Raw genomic sequence first — 10180 nt, forward strand, 5'->3', positions numbered from 1 at the left:
TCAATCAAACAACCCAACAAAAATTACAGACGTGAATCAATTCTGTTTGGAGAAAATATATTAATATAAATCATCTTTTCCCACATATTTCAAGATTGTTTATCATTTTGAAAAAGATGATTATTTTTGAATACCAATGTTGAGTGTTTTCTATATATAAATTTTTACCCAGGAAATAGACAGGCAAAGATGTACGTTTTCCTCAGACACGATGATGTTTTTGTCAATAATCGTCTATAGCTTATAAATGTCTATTTCTATTTATAAGCTATATGTACATCAATTCTACATTAAGTGCGAATAAAAATGGCCAGAAACAATTCATTCGTCTTAACATTTTTATAATCGAATTCATATTTATTTCATAATTGTGGCAACCATAACCAACTGAATTAAAATTGATAGTAGAAGACACAGAGAGAATATAGTAATTATCTAGATTTGTCATTATCATTAGAAAATAAATGTTTTGTAAACAAATGTACGGAAATTGTTTTCATATTGTGATTGAAGTTATTAACACTAACAGCACCTATCTAAAAATTTGTGATCTGGCTATATAGTACGATAGCGGTCTCTAAAATCGCTACGAGATTCAGGAAAATATATAATTGTGTTGACGATTCTTTTTTTCTTAAAATTTAGGCCATTATCGTTTGACGCTATCGGAAGTTGTTTAGTTGGCTCGCCATTTATCTGTCTCTTTGTACATTCGGTTGATATTGTCGTGCAACATCTTCTCTTGTTCTGAAAAAGGGTAATACGATACACTCGTGGTTCTGTATTCGATTTGAGAAAAAAAAACAAGCAATAGCCAATAGCATTTCACATTAGAGCACTGCAGTGAAGTGTTGCCTTACCTTTGGTTATATTCGAAATAACGCTTTGTTTCCGTAGAAATTCATCACAGAGCTCTTTGTTTAGACCAAATGCATGCATGTTGCAGGTGAATGTGCTGCACAGACAGAAAAATTGATGGAAAAATATTATTAATCATAATCGGAAATTCAAAGTGCGCATCTTACCCGAGTTGTCCGAAACAAATGTTTCGTTGGAATTCTTGATCGTCTTTTATCATATCCAAATTGGTTTGAACATCTCTAGCTAAATGTCGTTGAACGGATTTCGCACCGGAGCTCAGATCCTCATCGCTCGAATCAGACTCGATTTTGACGGTGATTGTTTGTGGAATTGGACGATGGCTTCGTTCACTTTGTACGGCATCAAAATAAGCGGCATTCCAAAAGCGAATCGCTTGCCAAATTGGCTGATAACGCAGGTATGTATAGAGATATTCTCGATATGGTTCACATCCAGGCACTTCAACTGAAACATTTTCCATTGGATTTAATTCAAAAATTCCATATAAATTTGCAATGGGTTATCAAGACAAGATTTTACCTTCATAGAAAAAGGTGAAGCACATGTTCATCAGGATTTTGGCCGGTGAAAAGTCATCCATTTCGTTGCATTCGAATAAAACGATGGCAAAATGCTGGACCAATGAATAAAATGTATTTTCACTAACACGTTTCGAACGTGCACGTTGTGCACTGACCAAACGGGCAAATAACAGTCGTCCGATTTCAGTCTGCGAATGAATAAGTTAGTATGTGAATCCATTGTTTAAGAGAGAAAAAATCGTTCTTGAAAGAGAGAGAGAGAGAGAGAGAGAGAGAGAGAGAGAGAGAGAGAGAGAAAGAGAGACAGAAAACCGAATTACCCTTGACTTAAGGCCAAAATCGGATTTCAGCTCCAATGTTAGCTGTGCACTATTGTCAAATAGAATATCCACATAGCGTCGCATAAAATCCAGTGTATCATCTTCGCAATGACTTTCGAGACTCGCAATCGATTTTAGCGATTGTATGGAATGATCGGAATTTGAATAATCCCATCGTTTTAATTCAACTGAGGCCTCGCTCAAACTGAATTGCTGAAGGTCTAATTCGCTATTCGGAACGTATGCGGCAGTACCTAGGCCAAACGAAAGAACATTCTTTTCAATAAAGTGCTCAGGTTACAATGTAAGCGTAATTTATAGAACCTGGTGGAATCGATAAGCTCATTTTGTCCATGTGCTGATTCGTATCGATTGAATCTGCCTTGGGCACGTCACCGGCCAATGTGTGCACCGACGTTGGGGTTTTTGATAACATCGAATTACTATTACTTTCGCTAAATGAAGACTCTGGATTTGTATCGATTATGTTGCATTTTTTCGCATTCGTTGCCTTACTCCCTGCAATTGCATATTTCACTATGGATTTTTTAAATTGTTTACAATCATTCGATTTTCTTACGTGCTATAAAGTTCGGATGACGATATTTTCCCGTTGATACTTCGTCATGAGCTCGACGCTCTTTCACTTTTCGCGATTCAAAATCAATTATATTTTCATCCAAAGAGACTATGGTTTAAAATAAGCGCATTCGATTAATCATAATAGACAGTTTATTCCAAAACAAAGTAATATAAAGTACAACTATTTAAAAAAAATATAAACGTGAATAATCACTTCACCTTCATCGGCTTGTTTGGCGCTGTTCTTATTCGAATCACGATCGTTGGAATGTGATTCTGACGATGAACTCATGTTGGCTGAAATATCAAGCTAAAATCCAAAACCACAACACATTACAATCCAAACACAAATGCTACGCACATGTTCACAAAATATACCCGTACCTTTGTGGTGAGCCCATTAATTAGGTCATTACTACTGCCGAGCACTGATAAAAATTTCGATTTTAAAAAGCTTGGCGTTCGATCCATTAAAATTTTCACTTTACCATCGGAACATTTTCGACAATTATTCTGATCGCTTGCTTGCAAATCAACCATATTTCAGCCGACCTTGATTCGCTGTGCTACTCGTGCAAACTTTTGCACACGAACACAAACTGTCTGTATTTAGAGCACAATTTACAATTTTCGTGCGAAATGATATCGTTCGTCTATGTTAAGCTACCACTTGATTGGCTGGTGTGTGTGTTCCGCTGCGTTAATGTTTTCCAAATTGCTTTCGATGTTGTTCTTTATATGCATGCGATAAGGTTCGACACCATTTGTGCACTAATTTAGATTGGTGTATTTTCTTTGCTAACGATTATTTTTACGTTTCATTAAAAATTCACTTGTATACCCGTTTTAAAAACTGTCTTACTTATGTCAAACAAAAAAAAGAAAAAAAAATTTATCAAAAATATACTTGTATGTGCTAATTGTATGAATTTAAAATGCGAAAAGACACTTTTCATTGTTAAATTTCGTTCAGTCCATGTTTGGGAAATGAAAAGAAAATTTCGTATGTTTTATTATTTGATGACTGTATGGAAGTTCACTCCAAGTAGCAATTATAAAATTGCTAAAGGAAATGTGAAAAAAAACACTTTTCCCACTCAAACATGAATGAGACTAAAATTTGCGATAGCGACAAATGAACGAAAAAGAAAATCAACTTCAATGCAGTGGTCGCAGTTCACTTTTCCATTGCATACGTATAGATATATATGTACAATAGGTATCTATATCCTTTGACTATAGCGATGCATATGTGCAATATATGCACGTTGCACGTGCAATGCATTAGGGAACCCATGTTTGGGAAATCATCATTTTTTCCGCACTTCACTTGCTTTCGCGGTAGCACTGGTATATAATCAGATAAAATTGTCTGATATCCGACACTAATCTTTAAAATTCCCACTGCAAACACAAAATGACGTTAGCATCAAGAAATATGAGAGCATTTTGTCACCCTATGCAACAACAGTAGCAGCAGTTGCACCATAAAGTCTATGGAAATTCACACATCACAGCGAATCAGCTGTTTTTTATTTCATTGCAGCCAGTGCATCAAATGTACATAATTTTCGCTTGCCTCATAGATCTCTTTGCAAAAATATAATTTGGGGATTTTGAATTATGCAAATTCTGACCTTTTTCCGTCAGAGCTATGACAAAAAAAAGTTCGTTGCAACAAAAGAAAGTGCCAAAGCAGAAAAATCAAAAATGATTTACCAACGGACACAAAACTGAAATTCCAATTGAAATATACATAAACATTGGATTCGTTCATTTCCAATGCCTTCCAATGGAATATTCCCATAATCATGGGTGGCTTTGTTTGTGTGCGTTACGTCATGTTCACACGGACTATTAGTCATCTGTGGAGAATCTGTCATTCGCATATAGGCACGGCTATATTCAAACCGAGCTTCATATAGTTGCTAAGAGTTGATACACCGCTGTGAATTTTTCGTGTTTAATTTGTTGGAAAAATTTAGCAAATCCGCAACAAAATGATGAAAATGGTAAATTGAAGTAGAAAATTTTCGATATTTAATTAAAAATCGATGGATAAAATGGTGCAAAAGTGTGAATTTGAGTGTGAATTTATGACAAAGAAATCTCACATGTGCGGTATAACCATAGCGTTAGTTGTCATGTGCTTCGTTCCGGAATTTTCGCCTCCGTAAATTCCGTATTCGGCAATGGATTTCCATTGGAATTTAATGAAAATGTTGCATTGTTCAAGTCAAAAATGCAATTGCATGCATAAAATCCGATGATATGTCAATTTCCGGAAAAACTTAGTCACCGAACATGAAAACATAACCTCACATTTTCGCTTGTTTGGCTGTGTGCATAGACCGTCTCGAATGTTCCTAAAATAGCATGCCGACCGATTTTTGAATTAAAATGCCGCAAAATGATGTGTTTGTCTAATGCATTTTTCTTTCATTTTCAGCAACCACAAATCGTTTTGCTGAAAGAGGGCACGGATACGTCACAAGGAAAGCCGCAATTGATATCAAACATAAATGCGTGCCAAATGATTGTTGATGCAGTGCGTACAACACTCGGACCCCGTGGCATGGACAAATTGATTGTCGATGTGAACGGTAAAGCAACTATCTCGAATGACGGTGCGACAATCATGAAATTGTTGGATATTGTGCATCCGGCCGCCAAGACTCTGGTCGAAATTGCCAAGTCACAAGATGCCGAGGTCGGTGATGGTACCACCAGTGTTGTACTGTTGGCCGGTGAATTTTTGAAGCAAATCAAACCATTCGTTGAAGAAGGCGTTCATCCGCGCATTATTATCAAAGCTGTTCGTCGTGCATTGCAATTGTGTCACGAGAAAATCAATCAATTAGCAGTGAAAATCGACAATTCAAACCCAGAAGAACAGAGAGCCCTGTTGGAAAAGTGCGCAGCCACCGCACTAAACTCGAAATTGATTCATCAACAGAAGGAATTCTTCTCGAAAATGGTCGTCGATGCCGTTCTCCTTTTGGACGAATTGCTGCCATTGAACATGATCGGTATTAAGAAGGTGAGCGGTGGTGCCTTGGAAGATTCACAGCTGATTTCGGGCGTTGCTTTCAAAAAGACCTTCTCATATGCTGGCTTCGAAATGCAACCGAAAACATACAAAAACTGTAAAATCGCCTTGCTTAACATTGAATTGGAATTGAAAGCCGAACGTGACAATGCGGAGGTGCGCGTTGACAATGTCATTGAATATCAGAAAGTTGTTGATGCCGAATGGCAAATTTTGTACGACAAATTGGCTAAAATTCACGAATCGGGCGCCAATGTGGTTCTATCGAAACTACCAATCGGAGATGTGGCCACACAATATTTTGCCGATCGTGACATGTTCTGCGCTGGACGTGTCCCAGAAGAAGACTTGCGGCGGACAATGAAGGCTTGCGGTGGTGCCGTTATGACCACGGTCAACGATTTGAATGACAGCGTTTTGGGTAACTGCACACTGTTCGAAGAACGTCAAATCGGTGGCGAACGTTTCAATATTTTCCAAGGTAAGCATTTATCCGTCCATTCGTCTATTCGGCTCATATTTTGAAGCCAAGCCATGTTTTCAAGATGCATTTTTTCGAATCAGTTGAATTGAAATGATTTTTTAACCTAATTCCATATTGACACAGGCTGCATCAACGCAAAAACATGCACCCTGATCTTGCGGGGAGGCTCCGAACAGTTCTTAGAAGAAACTGAGCGATCATTGCACGATGCCATTATGATTGTTCGTCGTACGATCAAGAATGACTCAGTCGTTGCCGGTGGCGGAGCCATCGAAATGGAATTGTCAAAAATGCTACGCGATCACTCACGCACAATTGCTGGAAAAGAACAATTGCTAATCGGCGCCATTGCCAAGGCTTTGGAGATTATTCCACGTCAATTGTGTGACAATGCCGGTTTCGATGCAACAAACATCTTGAACAAATTGCGTCAAAAGCATGCACAAGGTAACATTTCAAACTACTTTTTTTCGTCGGTTTCGAGTCGAAACTTAAGTGTTTTGTTTGTGTTTACAGGAAATGCTTGGTACGGTGTTGATGTGGGCAAAGAGCACATTGCCGACAATTTCGAAGCATGCGTCTGGGAACCATCAGTGATTAAATTGAATGCATTACAAGCAGCCGGCGAAGCAACCTGCTTGATTCTGTCTGTGGATGAAACAATCAAAAGTCCCAAAGCAGGTGGCGAAGCACCACAAATGCCCGGTCGCGGTATGGGACGACCAATGATGTAATCTGAATCAACCCCAATCTATCATTCAATATCACAAAGCGATCAAAACCAATTGCATCTGATTAAAAACGCAACTTAAATATTCTCCAGTATAACATCAGTCATCATATTTTCGCTCGGCATTGCTTAATTTCTTTGGTTAATACCTCGAAGAGCGGAAATTAACAAGAAAATCATTAATTTTTACTAATTTTCAAAGCATTTAATCATATATTTCTAGCACCACGAAATGATTAAAAAAAAATAATAAACAAAAAGTTTCATTAAGCTTTATCACACAATTTTTGGACAATTTTATTTCGATGTGTATTTGGAACTACCAAGTTAGGTACAGCGTTTAGGCTTTCAGAAATACACGAATTGCACTGTCATGCAACAGCTTCACAAAGTGAAACGTGACAACATATTTTTTTGGCAATTTCTCTAAACAAATCCAATCACAAACAATTGCAGTACATCGTAAGTATAAATGGACATGCGCTGTTTTTTTTTTTCAAACAATTTCGGATTGTTCGAATCAAATATTTATCGTAATTATAATTTTTACAGCTCTTTTTTCGTACAAAAAATGTTTTGCACGAATTAAATCGTTTTTAAAGAGAATTTTACTTGAAAAAATTCATTTCGCAAACACGCTACTGTGTGCACATTCGGCAGTCATATGACAAGTTCGTAAAAATTTTAAGAGATATGACTGTGTTGAACGGTATTCTCTATCTCTTTTGTTCCTTGTTCCTGCTCTTGCATGTTTGCAGAAGTTCAAAATCCAGAATTACAATGAGCACCGTCTCATTTATGCTCAATTTGATTCGACAATAAATGGAAGACGATATTTTCCATTTGTGTGCAGTGAAGAAAAACTCGAAGAATTTTTTTAAATGTAAATTACAAGATAAAAAGCTGGATGAAAATATTCATTTCTTGTTGCATTCACTAATGTCTTCGTCCAAAAATTTATGCGATGCACAAGTAGTGAACATACCCATATACAAACTGTGACAGTTGCAATTAACACAGCAAGCCGAGAAGACGTCTAGTAAAATATTTGAAGAATAGTTTGAATTCAATTTAAAAATTAATTTAATGGAATAAAATCAAACCTATTCAGAAAACCTTAGAAAAATAAACGGAGTGACAATAATGTTAGTAGAAATCACACGGCATCTTTTCAAGTTCTGACTTGAACACAAAATTTATTCCTAATTGATTTCTGTATTTTGGTTGCAGTGTTGTTCCAAAATGGAAGGATTCCCACTTAATGATGAACGGGATTGCGAAGAGCTACCAAATAATTGTATCAACCAGGAAAATGCAGAGAGCATCGTTCAATCGGAAAATCCAACTAAGATTACGGACGTAAATCAATTTTGTTTGGAGAAAATCTTCATGTACTTAGATTTGGAGGACCTTCTCAATGTTGCCAATGCGAATAAATATCTACAGTTTGCAACTCATTCACCATATGCTCGACAAAACGCAAAGAAAACTATCTACATCGCGCTAGAAAAAGATTGTTTTGGTGAAAAATATGGAAGTCTCATTCAGCGCGGTATTTCGATTGCGAACATCAGGAATTCGGAGACAACAATATCTATCAGAGATTTCAAAACTGCCTTGCAAATGCTACGCTGCTTTGGACATAAATTGGTCGACATTAACTTATTGTATTACAACCAATATCCTAATTCTCGAAGACTCAATCGCCTCATGAGCTACATAAATGTATTTTGTGCTGAGTCGTTGACCAAAATTGAAATGAGCAACCTGTTCTCCCGTGTTCCTCTTGAGGAATTCAAGAAACCTTTTACCAACGTTGAATCAGTCGAATTGAAGGACTCTCCGTCAGACAATTGCAATTTGAGAACCATTTTCCCAAAATTACGTCATTTAATTTGTTCAACTAAGTGTAATCCTGCATCTATCACACCAGCGGTGCATTTCTCAAATTTAGAACATTTGGAATTTGGTAATTTTCATGCAAAAGTTATAGATGAGAATAAACAAGCGATCGTTGATATGTTACGTTTGAACCCTCAGTTACGAAGTTTTGCAATAGAATTTCTTGAATTTGATGTTCTAAGTTTCATTGCAAAATATCTTGAGTCTGTCAAAAATTTAAATATTTTGACAGGAAGGGGTGATTACAGCGGCGATTTAATACAGTTTCCCAATGTTGAATGTTTAACTGTATATTTTCGTTCCAAAATGAACTTTCCTTTATTACTAAACCAATTGAAAGAGTTAACCATAGAAGGCGGCTATAAATGGAATGACTCTTTCATTGACTTCATCAAGAGACACAAATCCATAGAAAAAATTACTATTAAAACTACGCAATTGATCAGTTTCGAAAACAGTTTAAAACTTGTGGAAGCCTTGCCCACATTACAAAGTATTAATATCATTCAACATTTTGATGGCGAGAAACTGACACTCGATATTATAATGGGATACTTGCCCATATTCAGGAGTTTGCAAAGTTTTAGTTTCGAGATTTCTGCAAATATTATCTCCGAAGATAATATTGGAACGTGTTTTAGCGAAGAATGGCATGTAACTTGCGATGCACCTTTTTCGTTTAACCGCTTTACATTAAGACCCAACAAATGCAATAATTGGGAAAAAAACCTTTTTTTGTATTAATGAAAACATTGAAAATGATTAAAATTTACTCGTTTACTTAATTTTGTTGTAATTTATTCATTTAAATCACGAAAATATTTAATAGAATAGAAGAAACAATAAAGGGACCAACACGAAGTTCATTTAGAAAAAATGATTTTTTTTTTTGATTTATCAAGCATATTTACAGTGATCCCATTATATTTTCGTAGCCTGAAAAAATTGAAAATAGCAACTTCAACGGAACAAAAATTTTGCGGCGTCAAATAATATAAGATTTTTCATAAGACGGATACTAAGTAAGTAAGCACTCTTGTACATCACATACAGATCATTTCGAACCTCTATAGAATTGAACAGAGAAATTCGCGGTAAAAGAATTGGTTTGCATTGGAAATTAGGATTTGGTTTATTTAGAATAATTGAGGTAATTCAATAAACTATACGGCTTTTGAATAGTTTTAGGTGAGAAAAAGTCTCCGCACCAATTGGTGCTTGCGTAAATATGTGAAATTGTTTATTCAAAAATTCTTTAGTTTCATTCGATGTAACTGCATGATTTTTAGTAAAAATCTGATATCCAAAATATAATATTTTATTGCAGCACGAATAGAAGGGTTCTCTTTTTGCAAAAGTGTCAATTCAACTTGTATTTCAGTCGTTTTGCAAACCAAGTGATACCTTTAACTTTCAATTGCAATGCACAATTGCACAATCGAATATTTTGTGATACCACAAATTTTGAGGTCAACACATACATTCCGAATCAATGGGCAATCAAATCGCTAATTAAAGTTCAAAATGTTACACATTAGCTTAGGATCGGCGCTGCATTGTGCGCCATTCAAATTCAATTGAATCACTAATAGATCGATTTGCATAAACTGGAATGATGTAATGTTTTCACGTCGTTTGATTGAATTTATTATTTACATGATTTTTTGAGAAGAAAAAAAATCTCTACTCTACATCAACATGGCAAAGTGG

General features: G+C 36.0%; 3 protein-coding genes across 5 annotated transcripts; 2 read left to right on the top strand and 1 right to left on the bottom strand.

The window, feature by feature from the left end:
• Positions 1-323: 323 nt before the first annotated feature.
• Positions 324-3467, bottom strand: LOC129567120 (uncharacterized protein KIAA0513). Of its 3 annotated transcripts, none has more exons than XM_055443724.1 (9): positions 2690-3467; positions 2525-2615; positions 2304-2411; positions 2048-2242; positions 1724-1977; positions 1402-1591; positions 1026-1326; positions 861-955; positions 324-779 (listed from the first exon to the last, which is right to left on the bottom strand). In XM_055443724.1, exons 1-9 carry the CDS (start codon positions 2843-2845, stop codon positions 556-558), a joined length of 1614 nt encoding a protein of 537 aa, XP_055299699.1. In that variant the 5' UTR covers positions 2846-3467; the 3' UTR covers positions 324-555. The 3 variants fall into 3 exon arrangements, with proteins under 3 accessions (XP_055299699.1, XP_055299700.1, XP_055299701.1); XM_055443725.1 differs by having other exon boundaries at positions 324-747; positions 2690-3424; XM_055443726.1 differs by lacking the exon at positions 2690-3467 and having other exon boundaries at positions 2304-2611.
• Positions 3468-4164: 697 nt separating this feature from the next.
• On the top strand, positions 4165-6852 carry LOC129567119 (T-complex protein 1 subunit eta). Its single transcript, XM_055443723.1, has 4 exons — positions 4165-4317; positions 4755-5835; positions 5962-6285; positions 6355-6852. Exons 1-4 carry the CDS (start codon positions 4306-4308, stop codon positions 6570-6572), a joined length of 1635 nt encoding a protein of 544 aa, XP_055299698.1. The 5' UTR covers positions 4165-4305; the 3' UTR covers positions 6573-6852.
• Positions 6853-7591: 739 nt separating this feature from the next.
• On the top strand, positions 7592-9347 carry LOC129567121 (uncharacterized). Its single transcript, XM_055443727.1, has 2 exons — positions 7592-7713; positions 7799-9347. The coding sequence occupies exon 2, from the start codon at positions 7811-7813 to the stop codon at positions 9212-9214; it is 1404 nt and encodes a 467-aa protein (XP_055299702.1). The 5' UTR covers positions 7592-7713; positions 7799-7810; the 3' UTR covers positions 9215-9347.
• The last annotated feature ends 833 nt before the right edge of the window (positions 9348-10180 follow it).

This window comes from Sitodiplosis mosellana, unplaced genomic scaffold (genome assembly GCF_009176505.1).
Source record: "Sitodiplosis mosellana isolate CC-2019 unplaced genomic scaffold, AAFC_SMos_1.0 Smas_scaffold_5, whole genome shotgun sequence".
Taxonomy (NCBI): Eukaryota; Metazoa; Arthropoda; class Insecta; order Diptera; family Cecidomyiidae; genus Sitodiplosis; species Sitodiplosis mosellana.

Coding starts and splice junctions, on each gene's coding strand:
- LOC129567120 (XM_055443724.1), bottom strand. CDS start 2,845: ATGGTTGATTTGCAAGCAAGCGATCAGAATAATTGTCGAAAATGTTCC. Junction 2,616..2,689: donor TTAATGGGCTCACCACAAAG/GTACGGGTATAT, acceptor TTTGGATTTTAG/CTTGATATTTCAGCCAACAT. Junction 780..860: donor TATTTCGAATATAACCAAAG/GTAAGGCAACAC, acceptor AATCGAATACAG/AACCACGAGTGTATCGTATT.
- LOC129567119 (XM_055443723.1), top strand. Junction 5,836..5,961: donor ACGTTTCAATATTTTCCAAG/GTAAGCATTTAT, acceptor ATATTGACACAG/GCTGCATCAACGCAAAAACA. Junction 6,286..6,354: donor GCGTCAAAAGCATGCACAAG/GTAACATTTCAA, acceptor TTGTGTTTACAG/GAAATGCTTGGTACGGTGTT.
- LOC129567121 (XM_055443727.1), top strand. CDS start 7,811: ATGGAAGGATTCCCACTTAATGATGAACGGGATTGCGAAGAGCTACCA.